This window comes from Littorina saxatilis, linkage group LG10, assembly GCF_037325665.1.
Source record: "Littorina saxatilis isolate snail1 linkage group LG10, US_GU_Lsax_2.0, whole genome shotgun sequence".
Taxonomy (NCBI): domain Eukaryota; kingdom Metazoa; phylum Mollusca; class Gastropoda; order Littorinimorpha; family Littorinidae; genus Littorina; species Littorina saxatilis.
This window is the reverse complement of record NC_090254.1, coordinates 31,695,253-31,715,945: the sequence shown is the minus strand read 5'-3', so window position 1 is coordinate 31,715,945 and position 20,693 is coordinate 31,695,253. Positions and strand designations below refer to the sequence as shown.

The 20,693-nt window shown below is 42.7% G+C and overlaps 1 protein-coding gene across 2 annotated transcripts in view; it reads right to left on the bottom strand.

Moving 5' to 3' along the window:
• The window catches only part of LOC138978596 (sodium-dependent proline transporter-like), a 43,886-nt gene that overhangs the window by 8,167 nt on the left and 15,026 nt on the right, over positions 1-20,693 (bottom strand). For both annotated transcript variants that reach the window (XM_070351355.1, XM_070351356.1), the window contains exons 5-13: positions 18,658-18,833; positions 16,667-16,799; positions 15,629-15,763; positions 15,218-15,321; positions 13,307-13,431; positions 7,557-7,669; positions 6,032-6,160; positions 5,635-5,734; positions 4,904-5,010 (exon numbers count right to left, since the gene is read on the bottom strand). In XM_070351355.1, coding sequence (XP_070207456.1) covers positions 4,904-5,010; positions 5,635-5,734; positions 6,032-6,160; positions 7,557-7,669; positions 13,307-13,431; positions 15,218-15,321; positions 15,629-15,763; positions 16,667-16,799; positions 18,658-18,833 — 1,122 coding nt within the window. The remainder of the gene's footprint in view (positions 1-4,903; positions 5,011-5,634; positions 5,735-6,031; positions 6,161-7,556; positions 7,670-13,306; positions 13,432-15,217; positions 15,322-15,628; positions 15,764-16,666; positions 16,800-18,657; positions 18,834-20,693) is intronic.

The following is a 20,693-nucleotide window of genomic DNA, read 5'->3' as shown; positions in this document are numbered from 1 at the left end:
ATTATAATTACTGTATTACAGAACCTGATCTGAAAAAAAGGACAACAGCAAATTATTCATGCAAGCTTGCTGTATTAACGATTTCTTTATCCATTTAATACAACACTGAATTAAAAGATAACAACTATAACAACGTTTGTGTGAATGTCTATGTGCATATGGACGGACACTGATTAAACCTGAGACTCATCGATTACCCAGGTGAGTGTAAAAGAGGGAGAGAGAGAGGGAACTTTAAGGTGGGTGCATGGGGACGGACATGTAGTAACAGATATATGTTTTAATCTGTAATCTTAACACATGTGCTTAAAATTAGGAACAGATGCCATTCCACTACAAATACTGTCAGTCTGACAAAAACGCCCAGTGACACTGAACCCCTATCCCTTACAGAACACATTCAGTATACATGTACTCACTTCCTTTCGTCTGCGTTTAGTGAAAGCAGATCGTTCTGATGACATTGGTATCCGGTTTCTGACCTCCTGTGAGTGGTCAACAATTGTCGGAACTGGAACTGCGTCAGGCAACAGCTGTTTTGTGTGTGCCAGGTTTTCTTGCCGGCTTAACTGCGTTCACATTGGAAGAAAGTGTCGCGAAACACAGCACATCGTGTTGGCCGTTTCCAGTTAATCAGTCTTGCTGCAGAAGTTGTAAGCCCATCGGAAAAAGGTGACAACTGATGCCTGAACCTTTTTTCTATACTTCATAGCTATCAGCAGCCGTGCGCATTCCTTCGGCGTGTTGTTGATGCTCGATGAAGGCAAACGCCCACTTGAGCCTAAGCGGCTGTACACGAAATGACGTCACAGCCGGTTCTCGTCTACTGGCGGCCATTTCGAAGTCTCGTTTAGCAGACGAATTTGGCGGAACGTTTTTAATTAAATCACAATGATAAAGCTACGAATCGGTGAATTTCTTTACATTTTTGGAATCTTTAGGTGCATTTCTCTAACCTTCAGTCATCGGTTAGTGGTTCTAATAACCTTTAAAACAGCGTGGTCTGGTCCTTTAAGCTTGGATTTATTTTAGCGCCTGTAAACTTTAATATCAACAATGGGTTAAATTCAGAAACAATGGCGGGGAGACGCGCCAGTTTGGGTCACTTGATCCTCATGTCAAAGACGATCAAAGTCATGTTCGTTGGGGATTTTGTCAGGCATGCTACTTTTCCGGTAATTGCCGGAAATCCGATAAAGCCGTTTTCAAAATCCGGTAAAGTCAAATTTTTTCCGGTGAAGTTGAAAAATTTCCGCAAAAACGATCCGTGTGAATATCGCGCAACGCGACCGGGCGCCGGTCTTAATGAAGCCAGCGCACAGTAGTGTTGTTTTCACCAGTTTGGAGGTGTGTTGAATGGTGGTGGGGGGAGGCTAAAATGGGATTTTTAACAAGATCACAACACTATTACAACCCATAAATGATGCCCAGAATGCACCAGATTGCACAGATTTTAACCGTTTTTTGAAAAAATTTCCGGGGGGGCATGCCCCCGGACCCCCCTAGTTGGCTCGCCTGCTTTGCAGGCTCAGGCTTGTGGCTTCGCTACTGGTACTGCGCGCTTCTTTCAGGTAAAACCGTTTTTGGCCTGTAGCATTCCTGTTTTTTATTCAAGGCCATGGAACCAGGCGATGGTGTACCTCAAATTGTACAGCAAAGTTGAAAATAAAAAACCCATCACACATACATGTACTTTAATTTCAATCCACCCAATAGTTTTTGAGAAAATGGGTTTACAAGATTTAGCTCTGGAAATGTGAAATTGTGCAAGTATATATTCATGTGTGTGAGTGAGGGTGTGGGAGTTGAATGTGTATGAGTGTAGAGAGAGAGAGAGAGAGAGAGAGAGAGAGAGAGAGAGAGAGACAGAGAGAGAGAGAGAGAGAGAGAGAAAAAAAACCAATGAAAACAACATTCTTGTTACTGATTACAAATCATGATATGTATTTCTATGTGTGTATGAAAGAGAATTCAAAAAATAATTATAAAAAAGTGCAACAGTTGTCACTTTGTGTTGAATAAACAATAGATCCAGAGGAGCGAATTACTGTGTGGTTGTGTTTACTTTGACACGTGCTTTCTGTACATGCAACGTTTACCGTGACCGTGATTTGCCACTGGTGTTCGTGATCGTGAAAACAAAAATCAAGGTAACTGTGATCGTGAAAGCAAAAATTTCCCTTCCCGTGATCGTGATGATACCCCCCCCCCCCCCCCCCCTTTGGGGCCCTCAGTAAAAGCAATCACTCCATCCACTTCATAACATAAATCGACACCAACATCGCAAGTGCGTGAATGGGTGCGTGTCCGTGTTTGCGTGCGTGTAAGCCTAATAGAGTGTCTGTTTTGCTCAACAGAAGTCACGAATTGTGTGTAAGTGCGCGCGCGCACGCGTGTGTGTGCGTGTGTGTGTGTGTGTGTCAGTGTGTGTGTATGAGATAGAAAGAGAGAGTGTTTGCGTGTCACAGTGTGTGTATGTGTGCGTGTGTGTGTCTGTGTCTGTGTGTGTTCATGTAAGGGTGTATGTGTTTGACCATGTGCATTATAAAGTTGTGAGCATGAATGAGGCGCGCGCGAGCGTGTGTGTGTGTGTGTGTGTGTTTGTGTGTGTACGTACGCGTGGTCTCTATCACTTTGTTACGATTTCTTTCTCATTGTATTTTGGTGTCTAAAGTACTCTCTCTCTCTCTCTCTCTCTCTCTCTCTCTCTCTTTGCACGGTTTTGTGTTTACTGTTTCCCTCTCTCTCTCTCTCTCTCTCTCTCTCTCTCTCTCTCTCTCTCTCTCTCTCTCTCTCTCTCTCTCTCTCTCTCTCTCTCTCTCTCTCTTTACACGGTTTTGTGTTTACTGTCCCCCCCCATCCCCTCTCTCTCTCTCTCTCTCTCTCTCTCTCTCTCTCTCTCTCTCTCTCTCTCTCTCTCTCTCTCTCTCTGAGCGTATGTTGCCATTATGAAAGGGGTGTGTGTGTGTGTGTGTGTGTGTGTGTGTATGTATCTGGTTGTCTACTGCGTCTTGGATCTGCCGCTGTGTTGTAGCGCTTCTTTGGTAGATGAGGAGAGTGATGTTAAACTTCTTTGACAATTTATTTTTGTCTGGCTGTTTGCTGGGGTTTTCGCCAGTGCGATGTTCATCTTGCATCTGACAAGGCGGTGGTCCGACCAGCATACTGCGCCTCTCATGCAGCGGGTGATGTGTGTGTCTTTTCGGTCACGCTGTCTGACGATCACATAATCTAGCATGTGCCAGTAGAAGTAGAAGGTGTAGCCACCGCCAACTTCTTCAAGCTGTGTCTCGCCAGCAAACCACGTTTCACTAAGGGCAGCGGTGTCAATCTGGTACCTGTCCAGCATCCTGGCAACCAGGGCTGTGCGTCGTTCTGGTCTGTCATCTCTGTCCAGCAAGGTGCGGACATTCCAGGCTCCCCGGGTCATCGCCTGAGTCTTTTTCTTCTTTGTTATTTCTGTTTTTCGACGGCATAATTGGATGACCAAGCAGGCACGGCTACCTACTAAAGTCGTGTTGTGGCAGGCGTTGTTTAGGGATCCTTTTATCTCCCCCTCCCTATGGGAGGAGAGTAGTTAGGGTACACAGTCTTTTGTGGCAAGCCTTCAGTTTGTTTGCGTCACTTATGTGCATGTTTTTTGGTGTGTGTTTTTCCACTTGAAATAAAAGTAGATTTGTTTAACATTTTGTATTCATATATGTATGCAATTAATTATTATTTTATATCAAAATGAGTGAGTGTCTTTTTATGACCAAAAAAAGTGTTCCTTGTTAATGAAACAGGTATCTTGGCTCTTCTTGCCGTTTTCTAAATTAGGGGTTATTGATAGTATAAGTTTATTTCTGCCATTAAAAAATTGATAAAGAAGTACTTATCTGTTTTTATCTTGTACACACATAAATACACTTTCAAAACATGTGACTTTTGTTGGTGTATGGAGACCTTGAAATGTGAAAAAAAACATTTCGCTGGCCGGTTTAGGTGAAAATGGCGTTCTGATCAAGGACAGCATCACGCAAACATATAGACAGCCTCAGGCAAGGAACTTTGTTGTGAAAATCTGTTGCATGTTTAAACTTTATCTAAATCATTTAGTATTAGTGGTTTTCTGTCTTCTTTCTGGAGTCAGGCTTGCATCAAGTTTGTTTGATAGATGTTCACGTTTTGGGGGCAATTTTCGTTTCGCTTGATTTTCTATGGAAAATAAGACTCTGCGTATAAATTTTTTCTTTGTTTTGTGTTGTACTGATTCTAATTAATTACAATAACATCCATGTTCACAGTATTTTACAGTTTTATTTTTGACTGGAAGTGTGAGAGAATGGGAAATGGCTGAAATCAATACCGTGAAATCTGCCAATTAGTTAATTAATTTGTTCCCTTAGTCCGTCGGATATGACGTCATTAGAGCAATGTATATATAAAGAAAAATGCAAAGTTTCATAAACATTTGTCTGGTAGTTTTCTGGGATTCGCTTTACACACACACACAAACACACACACACACACACACACACATGCCCGCGCGCACAAAAACAAACTTATGTACACCATCCCTTCATCTCGATTCCCAGTCTATATCTCAATACATTTAGTCATGAACTGACTTGTAACAAGCAAGGTTAGTTATTTATCAAAACGTTCAATCAGTCATATTTGAAGTGGGAAAACAAGCAATTAGATGGTAAACAGTTCTATTAGGTGTCGTTATTTTTTTAATCTGAAGATATCTAGAGTCGCTGTGTGTGTGTGTGTGTGTGTGTGTGTGTGTGTGTGTGTGTGTGTGTGTGTGTGTGTGTGCGTGCGTGCGTGCGTGCCGCGTGCGTGCGTGCGTGCGTGCGTGCGTGCGTGCTATACATACATACATACAGACAGGGGACGAGAACAGAAGACAACTCACAGACAGGCATATAGGCGACCAGAAGATCCAGACAAAGTACCAGTAGGGCAGAAACCTTGGCTTTTTCCCCAGCATGAACTCTAGGTCGTTCAGGAATCGCTTGGCACCTGGTGATCAATATGGAGAGCCGCTTAACACTAAATCACACTTTACTTCCCGTGTAGAACATCGTGCAAACCCTCACAGATCTGTCCATGCTTTGTTCATGGAATAAGAGTACCCTAAGAGCATCCTTCCTCACGGACACACACAAAACATCTTCATACTGTGCGTGTAGAGTTAATTTCCTTTTGTTTGTTTTGTTTTTTGCGGATAAGTTTGCTATTATTTGATCGAAGTTTACTTCATGTTATACAAAATTAGAGTCGCTCCCCACAGTATAATCACTTTATCACAATCACAAACATGTATTCAAAATTAAGTGCATCTTTCCACCGCACTCTGTCACAATTCTACATCCTTTCACCCAACACTATCCCAAGAATACATCCTTTCACTCCACACTATCAAAATAATCCATCATTTCATCCCACTCTATCACAATCATGCATCCTTACATCCTACTCCGTCGCTAGTATAAATATGCATCTTTTTACCCCACACTATCACAAGTATACCTACTTTTACCCCACTCTATCACAATGATACATCCTTTTACCCCCCTCTATTACAATTAGGCATCCTTTCACCCTTCTCTATCACAACGATGTCAAGAAGGGAATAGTACTGACCGTACACCCACATGACGGAGACGGTTTCCAGGAGACAGATGGTGTTCAGTGGATATGTTCCTGCAAACGTGTCCATTATTCCCACCAGGTATTGCCCTCCCTGAAAGTTAGTAATCCAAGAAGAAGATGAAGTAATGCACATTTCCGTAAAGAGGCTAACACAGAGATAGAGAGACAAACAGACAGATAAATACAGACAGACAGATAACAAACACGCGCGCACACGCACACACACACACACACACACACACACACACACACACACACACACACACACACACACACAGTCCCAGAACCGGGTAGAGAGCTACGACGCGTCCCATTCAGTCTAAACTTGATCTTTCGGCGCCGACACGGGACGATCTAAAAACGAAAGTTAAACAAGAGTAAAACCTACGGGACAGATGAGCGACAATCCCAGAAGATAGAGAATCAGGGCCATGCCGATTCTGAGAGGGACCTTGCGCCGCCGACACCAGACGAAGTCGTCAATCAGGTACGTGCTCGCTGTCTCCAGCAAGGCAAACTGCGTATGCGGATAAAAAAAAAACCCATCAGATTAAGCATTCATTGTCTGGCGAATATAAACGTCAATGGATGCTTTCAGTATGTTGATTATTGGTATGCTTCCAAGCGGAGGGAGGGTCTAATCCCATGTAAAAAATAGGACAGATCTGAAATAGTTAGCCGAACTGCTTTTGGGGGAAGGACTGTGCCTTTTAATGCACTTTTACACACATCGCCTTGATAAAAGGATACCTGGATAAAGATTCACTCGAGTCTGTTCATTCTTTTTCCCAGCCTTAGACTTCAACTTCCAGCGTTAAAATACGTTATAATGCGAAGAGTTTAAAAAGCAAGGGACAGGTTGCCCGCTGGAATGATCGGAATAATTTCTAAAATATCGTGCAACCGTTTTTTTTCTCCTGTCGATTGAGTCTTGATATTGAGAAGACACATACAGAAGAAGTAATGATCACTATATTTGTTTTACAATATGAAGTGTGTGTGGGTGTGGGTGCGTGCGTGCGTGCGTGTGTGTGTGTGTGTGTGTGTGTGTATGTATTTAGGGGAGTTTTAGTACGGTGATCAGCTGACATATGTCTATTGTATTTCATGTTTAAATGTTTTTACTTTTAGTTATTCCAGCTAATGTGATTTCTTTTACGCCCGTCGCGATATAACCTTCGTCGTTGAAAACGACGTTAAACACGATATGATGAACCGTGTGTGTGCTTGCGATTGACGCTGGCCTAGGAGAGGTTATAGAGTGATTATGTAGGCTATTAATTTTAGTGTATGTATTTTAATTGATGTCGTTGGTTTGTTTCATAGACGCGTGTGTTGGGTGTGATTGGCTGGTGTGAATGTTTCTTGACCACAATTGTCACAAGGAATTCCCAACCTTGGGCAATCAAATATTCTGTATTCTGTACCCTGTAAGCTTGAACGTGCGAGTAATGAAGAATGGAACCAACGTGCGCCGTATGTCATTCTTAAATTCGTCATTCAAAACTACTAGCTTGTTCAGTAAGTGTTTGTGTTGAGTTTAAAAGGCACGTGCACCTCCCTCTCTCTCTCTCTCTCTCTCTCTCTCTCTCTCTCTCTCTCTCTCTCTCTCTCTCTCTCTCTCTCTCTCTCTCTCTCTCTCTCTCTCTCTCTCTCTCTCTCTCTCTCTCTCTCTCTCTCTCTCTCTCTCTCTCTCTCTCTCTCTCTCTCTCTCTCTCTCTCTCTCTCTCTCTCTCTCTCTCTCTCTCTCTCATTGCCTAAAACCTTTATCCCTTTGTATTAAAGTTTTGAATCTGAATCTGAATCTGAATCTCTCTCTCCTGCCCCCTCTCTCTCTTCCCCCCTCTCATTCTCCCTTAAAGCTGACCTACATAAATGTTTATTTGCATAATATGAACCCAATCAGTCCAAACCTGGCTGTCCAAACCAAGCGTGTATAGCATGAAGAAGAACAGAACGGACCAGAAGTTGGACCATGGTAGCGTGAGCATCGTCTCTGGATAAGCAACGAACGCCAGACCAAAACCTGCACTCAAAATGAAAATGTATGTATACGTTTAGTGATTTCCCAGTCCGTCCCATTAAGCCTGTCCTTAAAGGCACAGTAAGCCTCCCGTAAACCATCACAGAGCTCCCCGAGCGTCTACATATAGTACAAGCATACTTCCATTTGAACGCTCACCGAACGGGAACATCCTGGCTGCTTTCTGTCGAGCGTGAGAAATTTTCAAAGAATTTATTTTCGTGGACTTGGCCTCAACAGCAATGGCGCCTCGTTTTGGTGCTGGACGGCTGTTATGAATACCGGAATTCACGCCCGGACAGTAAGCCTCCCCTAAACCATCACAGATACTGTCAGGCTTTTACACACAGTACAAACACCCTTCCATTTGAACGCTCACCAAACGGGAACATCCTAGGTGCCCTACGTAAAGAGCGAGCAATTTTTAAAGAATTAATTTTGCAGATTGTCTCGAACACTTTTTGGACCCATCCTGAACTCAGGTCAAACATGAGTTACTTCCCTTCGGGTCTCATTCTATCGATGTAAACTGGCGATAGCCGTGAATCGATGATTATCAAAATGTTTTTGGACCGTGGTGCGTTTTTGCGCTAGACCTAACTTTTAAAATCTAAATAATAAATTGACAGCTTGTTACACAAACATTCTTTAATCATAAAAGAATTCTTTTTTCATCAAGACAAGATCAGTACAATTCGAAGTTGTGAAAGTTTGAAAAAAGAAAAGCCCGGAAGCAGGGTCACGCAAGGGTCGTAGCAGACGACGCCGGTTTATCAGTGCATATCGCCGTTCCTCTCAACAGTCAAAAGCCATCGCTAGAGTTCTTGTGAACCACAGCCGTTTGTTTCGTGCATAAAAACGTGCTATTGTAAATAGTCGCATTCAAATAACTAACTGACGACTACATTGTGAAAAAGGGAAACTGGATCACACGGGTTCACGATGGCTCAGGGGTAAGATAAACCACGCAAAAATAAATTCTTTGAAAATTGTTCGCTCTTTACGGAGGGCACCTAGGATGTTCTCAATCGGTGAGTGTTTAAATGAAAGGGTGTTTGTACTGTGTGTAAAAGCCTGACCGTATCTGTGATGGTTTACGGGAGGCTTACTGTGCCTTTAATCGAGCCCTAAGTAGACTTCGCGAAGACCAAGCGAAGTCTTTTTACCGAAATCTCAGTGCTAAAGCTTCATGGGGCTAGCTTCGCGAATTATGCTTCGCGTAGTCGACTTCGACCAGAGGCAGGTTTCACGGTAATCAGACTCTTTGATGTGTGTAAACTTTGCCTTCAAATTACTTGCTTACTGTGTTGATTTTCATCATTTTTTCTGCTTGGCATGAGTAAGTATGGTATTTGCAATACAAAAAAATAAATAAAAGCTAAAATATTTGTGTTTGAGCAATTATTTGAGCGAGTTTTTCGAAGCGAACGTGTGAATCCTGACAGACACCATTTCCTTCTGTCACATGACCCCATCTCAAAGTGTGATTCAAGCAGACACGAAATATCACACAAAACTTATGATAATGGGGTTATTAATTCAATTAATACACAAGGTTAGTCTCTGACTAGATAAAATAGGGAAAAAATATCAAATGGGAGCATAAAACCGTTTCTGGAAAAATTTTCAATCGCCACCGAAAGTGTCTGTCAGTAAAAAAAACACGTGCTTTGTTTGCAAAGCAAAGCCTAATTTTACACATCGCGTGCTTTTGTCTGTTATTCTTGCTTGTGAACATCATTTTATTGATGTTCTTCACTGGAAAGCAGGTGTATCATCAACAGTATCACAAAATCGCAAAGAATGAACATTTTTGTTGTGATCCGACCGGTGTCTGTAGACGGAATCACACGTTCGGCAAACTTCGTTTTTAACGGAAATAACCGAGCCTTTCATCGGAAACGACGTTTCAACCGCTTCATATCGTCTGCAGGAAGAAAAAGAGGAATGCGATACCCAGTAAGTAAAACATTTAATCGTTTTTAGTGCCTTTTGATCAAGTTTTGTTGCGTCTGTCAGCAACGTTCGTCAACCCAACGTTCGACACAGCGACGCGCGCATACGGATTTGCAGCATTTGCATTCGGAAAGTGAGGGATTTGTGAGTTCGTTTGCATAATTTCAATCGCTAGTAGGTTTTCCCTTCGTCTCCCATTGTTGTGTTTGCATGTTATTGGCATTTCATTGTGTAAATTGAAAGTTTGTGAGTAACAGTAGTACAATCTGTCGAACGTTGGCGACGCTGACAGACGCAAATATCGAACGTTGCCTTCAATGACAGAAGGGCTTGGCGATCGTACTTTCGATTCGTAGGAACACAATATGGAGACAGCAATGTGCGCTCGTTACCACAACGGTCATGAACCGGTGTAACACGAAATTTTTACTCCACGAAAAATTGACTCCGGAGTAAACTTCCAGTAAAAATCTTGTACGAAAAAAGAACTCCACAAGGAACTAAATTTTTACTCCCCAAATATTTACTCCCAGTAAACATCTCGTACGAGAAACTTAGGGTCTACTCCTTCGTTTATAATTCGCGCAATATCCCATTTACGTGCAATCCCGTTTTGCCGCCGTCCCATTTTGGCGACATTTCACAAGCCAAGCGTCATCTTACTACCGCATCCCATTTTGGCGCAATCCCGTTTCGCCGCTATCCCATTTTTTTATTTTTTATTTTTTATTTTTACATTTAGTCAAGTTTTGACTAAATGTTTTAACATAGAGGGGGAATCGAGACGAGGGTCGTGGTGTATGTGTGTGTGTCTGTCTATGCGTGTGTATGTGTGTGTGTGTAGAGCGATTCAGACCAAACTACTGGACCGATCTTTATGACATTTGACATGAGAGTTCCTGGGTATGATATCCCCGGATATTTTTTAACTTTTTTGATAAATACCTTTGATGACGTCATATCCGGCTTTTTGTAAAAGTTGAGGCGGCACTGTCACACCCTTTTTTTTCAATCAAATTGATTGAAATTTTGGCCAAGCAATTTCTGACGAAGGCCGGACTTCGGTATTGCATTTCAGCTTGGTGGCTTAAAAATTAATTAATAACTTTGGTCATTGAAAACCTGAAAATTGTAAAAAAAAATAATGTGTTCTTAAAACGATACAAATTTACATTCATCTTATTCTTCATCATTTTCTGATTCCAAAAACATATAAATATGTTATATTCGGATTAAAAACAAGCTCTGAAAATTAATAATATAAAAATTATTATTAAAACAAAATTTCCGAAATCGATTTAAAAACAATTTCATCTTATTCCTTGTGGGTTCCTGATTCCAAAAACATATAGATGTGATATGTTTGGATTAAAAACACGCTCAGAAAGTTAAAAAGAATAGAGATATAAAAGAAAAGCGTGCTATCCTTCTCAGCGCAACTACTACCCCGCTCTTCTTGTCAATTTCACTGCCTTTGCATCGAGCGGTGAACTGACGATGCTACGAGTATACGCTGTTGCTGTAAAAATGCAGTGAGTTCAGTTTCATTCTGTTAGTTCGACAGCTTGACTAAATGTTGTACATGAACAAAGTATGCAAACCAGATGATCCAGCGACGTCCTTCCCAATTTATGTCCAATGGACGTCTACCCACAACACGCCACTGGATGCCGGGTGGTCAGCCAACCATGTGGTGCCAGTCGTGAAAACCAGGTTCTTTGTCCCACAGTGAGACATTCAAGTTGGGGACTTTGTGACCGCTGACTTTGTCAGCATGGATGGAAAGGTGGAGAGATACAGGGCGGTGATCATCCCCAAGTCAACCCATTTCCCCGATGGGCCAGATCGAGAGGAGATCTGTGTGAAGTGTTTGCGCGCAAAAGACAATGGGAGATACTATGTCTTTTCTAATGTTGATGACATTTCATGCTTGCCAATGGCTCAGATAAAAAAAATCCCACCAACCAACCATGAACAACAGGGGGGATTACTTTTTTTGACATGTGACCAAGTCTCATTTGAGCGTTCACAGTGTTACCTGAGAATAGCACACCCCCTTGAATTGGGACCAAAGAAAAAGCGTTGTATATATGCATTTTTGAATGCTTTTCTAAAGTCATAAGTTCATTTGTGAATTTTTTTTTTTTTAATGGATTGTTTTGCTGAATACATGCAGTTAAGAAATTGACCCGGTTTTCAAATTTAGGGGGTAGGGTTGCCCCATAGCCCACGTATGTCTGTGTGACTGTGTCAAATATCAATCTACTCTGCGTACAAAATGTATAGATGTTTGTTTTTCGATTTTAGAATGATTTCTTAAGCTGGCTATAATTTCTGAGGTCTACAGGAAACGATAAAGATAAAAAATGTACACAATATAAGTAGCGTCCTTTATCTTACCACTGTTCTGATCAATGCTGTCCCTTTATTTGCAAGTTAACCATTTTTCTTAATGTGTTCAAGGAGTATGTTAAAAATTATTATCAATGGTTGCTTTAAACAGCACCTTTGGGCAGTTATTATGCACTAAAGTTGTAAAAGCATGTTTTGGGGGTTTTAGGATATAGCGTCTTGGAACGCCAATCATCTTGGAAATACGAATGTTCATATAATTTTTTTTACTGTTTTGGATAGATAAAAAGTTGAACTCTTGGTGCAAACTGTTTTTTGGTCCCTGTTTGACTATTTATTATTTTGGAATATTGTGTGTGAGGGGGAAACTGCAATCCTCAATATCATGAAACGTGCCCAGACAGGATTTAGCTCAGCTGCAGAATGGTAATTTTGAGTATTGCACTTGATTGAGTCAAACACAAACAGTCAACAGTTGGTGCCACCATCTCAGATCTGATCAGACTTTTACATGGGATTAACACCATCCCTCCACGTGGTCACTGACATACCAACAACGAACAGCCTGTGTGCTCTCTGTGCGCAGTGGAAACTTTGTTCTGAGTTTATTTCGTGAAAGCCACAAGTGAACAGTGTGAATTTGTTGTTATAAAATCCATTTTCACTTGTCGCTTTGTGAGAAATTCATTCCAACCGGCACCACATCCCAAGCATTCAGGGTGTTGACTTGTAATATTTGGCGTTATACCGTGTAAAAGCGTGGCCAGATCTGTGCCTTTATTTCCCAGAAAGTCTGTTACCACCTATGCAGCACAGTCGAAGAATTGTAATTTGTGTTATTTAAATGGGGCCAATTCGTGAGATTATCAAAACGAGTGTGCAAAGTTTTTAAGGTCTAGCTTTAAAAACATCCGAGATTACGTCAACGTTCAGTTTTTATGAATCGAACATGACCCCTCTGTGACCCCAAAATTTGACTTGGGTCATACAAACTGGGGTCATGTCGGGAGAGCATCAAACCCTAGTAGTGTGCGAATCGTTGTCAAAGCTCCATAGCTTAAAAATCAAACGAGATAACCTAAACGTTAAGGTTTTTGGCCACGGGCGAACAAACGAACGGAAGGACGGCCGGTCGGCCTTCCATACGGGCGGACATTGGTCAGTTCAAGACTCAACCATTACCTTGGTGAGTCAAAAATCGTTCAGAAGTCGGACAAAAGTGACAAGACCGTCGTCAGTTGTCCAAGCAAGAACTTTTCAGAAGTCGGTGGAAAGTCGGGGGTCAGTTGTCCAAGTAAAAACTTCTAAACAATTTTTGGCAGTACACTTTACCCGAGTCGGTGACTTCGTCGATGGTGGATCCAGTGACCTTGGCCATGTGGCTGAGCGTGGTGAAGATGACGAAGCCGGCCAGCATGCTGGTCAGCATGTCCCCCGTACTGATGATCAAGGCGTCTCTGGGCAAAAGTAAGAGTACACGCTCGACTCACCATGTGCCTAACCCTTTCGCTGCCTGTACGACGCCCTGGGGAACTTGCTTTAACAGGCAACAAACCGTTCAATGAACAACAAAGAACAACAACAACAACCAGAAGGGCAAAGCCCATACGACTCACATGCTTGACCTTGACCTTTACATGACCTTGACCTTCAGGGTCAAGGTCAAATAACTAAACCTAGCAATGACATCATACACTAAGAACTGCTTTACACATTTTTCCTACCAAAATACATGTGACCTTGACCCAAGGTCAAGGTCATCCAAGGTCACGCAACACAAAGCTGTTAATTCAAGACATAGGAAGTACAATGGTGCTTATTGGCTCTTTCTACCATGAGATATGGTCACTTTTAGTGGTTCACTACCTTATTTTGGTCACATTTCATAAGGGTCAAAGTGACCTTGACCTTGATCATATGTGACCAAATGTGTCTCATAATGAAAGCATAACATGTGCCCCACATAATTTTTAAGTTTGAAACAGTTATCTTCCATAGTTCAGGGTCAAGGTCACTTCAAAATATGTATACAATCCAACTTTGAAGAGCTCCTGTGACCTTGACCTTGAAGCAAGGTAAACCAAACTGGTATCAAAAGATGGGGCTTACTTTGCCCTATATATCATATATAGGTGAGGTATTCAATCTCAAAAACTTTAGAGAAAAATGTGAAAAATAGCTGTTTTTAGAACACATTTATGGCCCCTGCGACCTTGACCTTGAAGCAAGGTCAAGATGCTATGTATGTTTTTTGGGGCCTTGTCATCATACACCATCTTGCCAAATTTGGTACTGATAGACTGAATAGTGTCCAAGAAATATCCAACGTTAGAGTTTTCCGGACGGACGGACGTCCGGACGGACGGGGGGGACGGACGGACGGACGACTCGGGTGAGTACATAGACTCACTTTTGCTTCGCATGTGAGTCAAAAATAGTGTGCGCGTGTGTGGTGTATTCATTTATACATTAAGGGCATATTGTAAGTCAGTTCAGGTTAATACAGGCAATGCTTTGTACACAAATATTTACTGGCAGCGAACAGATTAAATGTACACGCCGTGTCGTAAAACCCTGATATATTTGGGCAAAGTCGACTTCGCAAAGTCTACTTATGAAAGCTCGCTGCACGAAGGTTTGGCACTGAATGTTGGGCTCAATCAAGGGCCACCTTTAGCGATCACGTCCACCGCCATACAGACCTTTTCTCGGAGTTAGAGCACCCTTCCATTTAGACATATGCCCAAATTCAACAGCCTGGCTGCTCCCTGTACAGTGCAAACTTTTCTTCAGCTCATTTTGCAACTGACACCGATACATTCCATGACTGTTGATCTTTGTCGAGGTGAAAGGGCGCTCTAATATCATGTCAAATCCCGGACAGATCTCGATCTACTGGTGTACATCAATACCAAGGAAGGAGTGTGTCTGCCAGCGCAAAGCCTGATATCAATCGGGCAAAGCCGACTTTGCGAAGTCTACTTCACGCAGCTCGCTGCATGAAGCTTTGGCAATGAATTTTCGGTAAAAAGACTTTGCATAGTCTTCGTGAAGTCAACTTCGGTCTCAATTAAGGATGGCCTTAAATTAAACGCTTGTGTTAGCATCAACCCTAATGAAAAAAATGTACCGAAGAGTTACTGTTGCTCCCTTTTTTTTCCCAGTAAAACCAGTTGCGTTAACTTCTGCTTTGAGACCAACGCCAACAGACTAACAGAGAAGATAACAAATAAACATACAGACCTGTAGACAGGGTGGTGGAATTTGTTGTAGCTTCCATACATGACAATTCCCCCCATGCTTAAACTGAGGGAGAAGAACATCTGGCCAGCTGCTGCGATCCACATCTGGTAGAAACAAAACAGGAAAATGTCACTTAAAGGCCAACATTGGCGCGCGGCAGCTGTAGCTCTAGTTTCTCGTGCTGGCAATGCTTAAATATAGCTCTGTGGTCTTCTACTGTAACCTTCCTTGTTTGTTTTAAATTGTTGGTATGTACCTCCATTATAAGACTCCTTCCTTCTTAAGACTTAATTTTCTTAAGTCCTTTCAGATCGCCAAAGCGGGGGAGTCCGTTGTATGTACGCAACAAAAATACCTCAACTTTGAGTATTTGGTGCCACTTGTGTATGGTACACTACATAAGAAATCTACCTCAAACTTGAGTAGTTGATCCCATTTGGGGATGATGAAGTACCTGACCCCCTCCAGGGCGCCGTCCAGTGTAGCCCCCCTGATCAGCAGAATGAACAGAACCACGTAGGGGAAGGTCGCCGTGAAATACACCACCTGTATCACCACTGTCTCACATATATATATATTCAAACATCAAACGTCACCAGTTTAAAAAAAATTAAATAAAAAATAGATGATTTATAGAATTTAAAAAGGGCCACCACCCAGCCTGAAGCAACGTGTCCGCGGCCAGGTGATGTTCCTTATTCACAAGGAAGATTCGCGGGGGCGGGGTGGATTAAACGCATCACTCTCACGATAACAGTAAGAGCAAACGGCCAGGGTCATTTTCATGACTTTATTGTCCCATCGCTTGGAAATTCGGGTCGCTTCCTCGCAGTAGAAAGCTAGCAGCAATAGAGTCGCTTTACCCAGGTGTGTGCGTGTTTAGGTGTATTCAGCCACCTGCACTGCTGGCAGAATGACCAAGGTCTTTTACGTGACACGGGGGATGAACATGGATACCGTCTCTGAGTCTGCACATAAATTTGACCCGTGTCCTTCCGGCCCGAATTCGAACCCGTGACCCGATATCCACAAGTCCCGTGCACTACCAGCTAAGCTACCGGGTCCCTGATTGAGAAACACACACACCCCCCCCCCCCCCTTCCCTACCCACCCACCCTTCTTCCTTCTCCACCCACCCCCCCCCCCCCTCCCCCACCACCACTCTCCAGATAAATCCGTGAAATTTGTGTAAAATATCAAAGCTATAGCTTCAAGAACTTTCAAGAAATTGAATTTTCCTTATTTTGACACGAACATGACTCCCCTGTGACCTGGAAATTTGACGAAAGTTCCCCGAATGTGCGTGTGTAAAGATTGAGCTCTAGCTTTGATAACATTCGATAAAACCTCAATGTTACGCTTTTCGTCACGCTCAGCCAAAAATACGGCCTAACACTTCTCATTACGAAGACTGTACTGAGCCAAAAAGCGGAATGAAAGAAGACCCACCTTTCCTGAGCTCTTAATGCCCTTGATCATGCAGAGGGTCACGATGACCCAGGACAGCAACAGCAGGAGGGAGAGGGCCAATGGAGGCGTCCCAAATTCTGTGATGTTGGCAGACGGCTGGATCACCTCAATACTGAAGGTGGATAAGATCAGATAAGATCAAATCAGATCAGATCAGATCAGATATGAACAGATAAGAACATATTAGACAGATGACCCAGGACTGATATCAACAGCAGGAGAGAGAGGGCTAATGGAGGCGTCCCAAAGTATGTGATGTTGGCAGACGACTAACTCGACGGCCTCGATACTAAAGGTAGATTGAGGGGTAGATAAGATAAGAGAAGGACAAAGATGAGGATAAGGTATCATAAAGTCCTGTGAAGTTACCCTCATAACAAGAAGGGCAAAGCCCATACGACTCACATGCTTTACACATTTTTCCTACCAAAATACATGTGACCTTGACCCAAGGTCAAGGTCATGCAACACAAAGCTGTTAATTCAAGACATATGAAGTACAATGGTGCTTATTGGCTCTTTCTACCATGAGATATGGTCACTTTTAGTGGTTCACTACCTTATTTTGGTCACATTTCATAAGGGTCAAAGTGACCTTGACCTTGATTATATGTGACCAAATGTTCTCATGATGAAAGCATAACATGTGCCCCACATAATTTTTAAGTTTGAAACAGTTATCTTCCATAGTTCAGGGTCAAGGTCACTTCAAAATATGTATACAATCCAACTTTGAAGAGCTCCTGTGACCTTGACCTTGAAGCAAGGTAAACCAAACTGGTATCAAAAGATGGGGCTTACTTTGCCCTATATATCATATATAGGTGAGGTATTCAATCTCAAAAACTTCAGAGAAAATGGGAAAAATGTGAAAAATAGCTGTTTTTTAGGCAACATTTATGGCCCCTGCGACCTTGACCTTGAAGCAAGGTCAAGATGCTATGTATGTTTTTTGGGGCCTTGTCATCATACACCATCTTGCCAAATTTGGTACTGATAGACTGAATAGTGTCCAAGAAATATCCAACGTTAAAGTTTTCCGGACGTCCGGACGGACGGACGGACGGACGACTCGGGTGAGTACATAGACTCACTTTTGCTTCGCATGTGAGTCAAAAATTGGGGCTGCTTTCTCACTGGGGAAAGCGAGCTGCCGTACAGCGTAATGCTACCCACTTTCTTTGTTCCTGCATGCGTGTCTTTGTGTTTCCAAGTCATGAGACGTTTGCTGTGAACTTGGGATCTTTATCGTGCGCATCTGTGCACACAGGGGTGTTCTGACACCGTCGGAAAGTCTGCACAAAGTTGACTCTAAGAAATACATCTCTCGCCGAACGTAGAGATCGAACCCAAGCCAATAGCAACAAACTGGTTTCAAGCCAGCGCCGCTACCTACTGAGCCGTCTCCCTGATGAGATATTAGATAAGATAAGATATGATAAGACAAGATAAGACAAGATAAGATAAAGTTAGATAAGATAAGAAAGATGACCAAGGATAGCAGCAGAAAGAGGGAGAAGGCCACCAGAAGCGTCCCAAAGGCTGTGATGTTGGTAGACGTCTGGATCAACTCGACACTGAAGATAGATAAGATGGATCGAGTAGTCTTCTACAAAGCCAAAGACAGATAAGATAGATAAGGTAAGAAAATATAAATTAACATAAAATTAAAGCTAGATGACCCAAGACAGTAGCAGCAGAAGGGAGAGGACCATGAAACAGTGTGGCTGTTAACAGGATTGTGGTCGCAGTAAAGGACAGTACCCAAAATACTATGACTGCTGGAAGAATTTCTTTAAAAAGATCATAACATACAAAGTATACAAGTATACTGAGATAATGGTCTCCATGGGAGGCAATCATCTTGCTGCAAATACAGCGGTTGTTTTCCTTGTCAGATTATGGACTTTTTGTATAGTAAAGTACGTACCTTATACGTAATTGTGGCAGTCAATGGGTTTCTCACTTACTTGAAGTAGAGCCTTGAGGACGTCTCAAAGGGCTTGTAGCAGGTCTTGTAGAGATCGTCGACGGTCGTATTGCCCGTGCACAAACACTTCAAGGTGACATTAGGAGCCGTTAAGAATGTACAAGCTTTCACCAGACTGGCTCTTCGCCGGTCTGTGATGCACGTGGGTCCCCATTCCTTACAGATACAATACAGGCAGTTTTCGTTCAGGTTTCAAGTGCAGCATTCAGACACAACAAACAAACATGCCAACAAAGAGCAAATTTTAAATAACACAGGATTCACGTGAACTTGTTACTGTCGGACATGAGTATGCTAAACAAAACCATTCATTTAAAGCCTCAAAGGAACGCAAAACTCATGACTTGGCAATATTCCTCGCCCATAGAAGTCTGTCTCAAATCGCGGCTTGAGGTACACAGCTACATCTGGGGGTTGAAGGTACATGTATATTAACATCGCACACCAGGATTACCTTAAAATTAATGTGTAAACGTTATTGGAACTGAAAATGCCGCGACCATCTCCCAAGCCACCCATCTCTGACAGCAGTTGAACTTACTGGCACAACGGACGTATGCCTTTACTTACGCACAACTTTATCTGCTGGACGTATGCGCGCAGGTGAACAGTGGGTCTTTGACAGCTTTTGTGTTTTCAAGCGTAGCAATAGGGCCCGATATTTGGACTAACTTTTATTGTCAAATTTGCTGTTCTAAAGTGTAGCTTCTGTTGCGTGTTCTTTGTCGCTGTAATATATTCCCCATCGTTATACTTCCGTAGAAATAGGGCCTGGTCGACAAAATAGGGCTGTGTGAGACTATCTAATCAATCAATCAATCAATCAATGAGGCTTATATCGCGCATATTCCGTGGGTACAGTTCTAGGCGCTCTGCAGTGATGCCGTGTGAGATGAAATTTTATACGGCCAGTAGATTGCAGCCATTTCGGCGCATATTTACCTTTCGCGGCCTATTATTCCAAGTCACACGGGTATAGGTAGACAATTATTAACTGTGCCTAAGCAATTTTGCCAGGAAAGACCCTTTTGTCAATCGTGGGATCTTTAACGTGCACACCCAATGTAGTGTACACGGGGGGAGGGTTCGGACACCGAAGAGAGTCTGCACACAAAGTTGACTCTGAAATAAATTTCCGCCGAACCTGGGATCGAACTCACGCTGACAGCGGCCAACTGAATACAAATCCAGCGCGCTACCAACTGAGCTATATCCCCGCCCCGTATCGTAGTATCGTAGTAATCCACAACACCCGAATCCCCCCACGTGCTTATCAGAATAATATAAACTCCTGCCGTGTTCTGCACTCGCCCGGGGCCCGGCCGTAGCTCAAGATGTAGAGCACTAGACTTTTGATCCAAAGGTCACAGGTTCGAATCCAAGTCGGGACGGACATGGGTCAACTTTATGTGCTGACCGAGAGACGGTATCCATGTCCCACTCCCGTGTCACCACAGTGGTACGTAAAAGACCTCGGCGACGATCATTCAGCCATAAGCGGCTGGTCAAAGTGACAGCTAAACACGCATACAACTGGGTATCTCATCTAAAGTCCGGGTAACACCCGGGAACATGCCCCTAATGGTTTCACCGTGAGGACGTATAACATCCTTTTATTCCCCCCTCTGCTTCTTTACCTCTGTAAACTTGTAGAGCTAGTTATTTTTCGATAATGACCCAGCAACCAAACAAATAACGAGCCAGCAACAGCCTGAATCCTCGATAGTGCAATGGGTTGAGAAGCTGTTCTGTTTTGGTACTACTTTTGCGACTGAAAAGTTCCGAACGCTCTATACGTACGAAATATACATCTCTGGAGCAAACAATACAAACATACCGCATTTAAATTAACAACTACAGGCCTGAACACATGAATCTCAATATAAATCCATGAGTTAGGTTGTTTTCTGAATCTAGATCTGCCGTGCACACACCGTTCATCACAAGCAAATTCCCAAGGCAAGTAACTCATACTCTTGCCGACAAGAGTAGTTCCCCTTCTTTTAACGCAGTTTC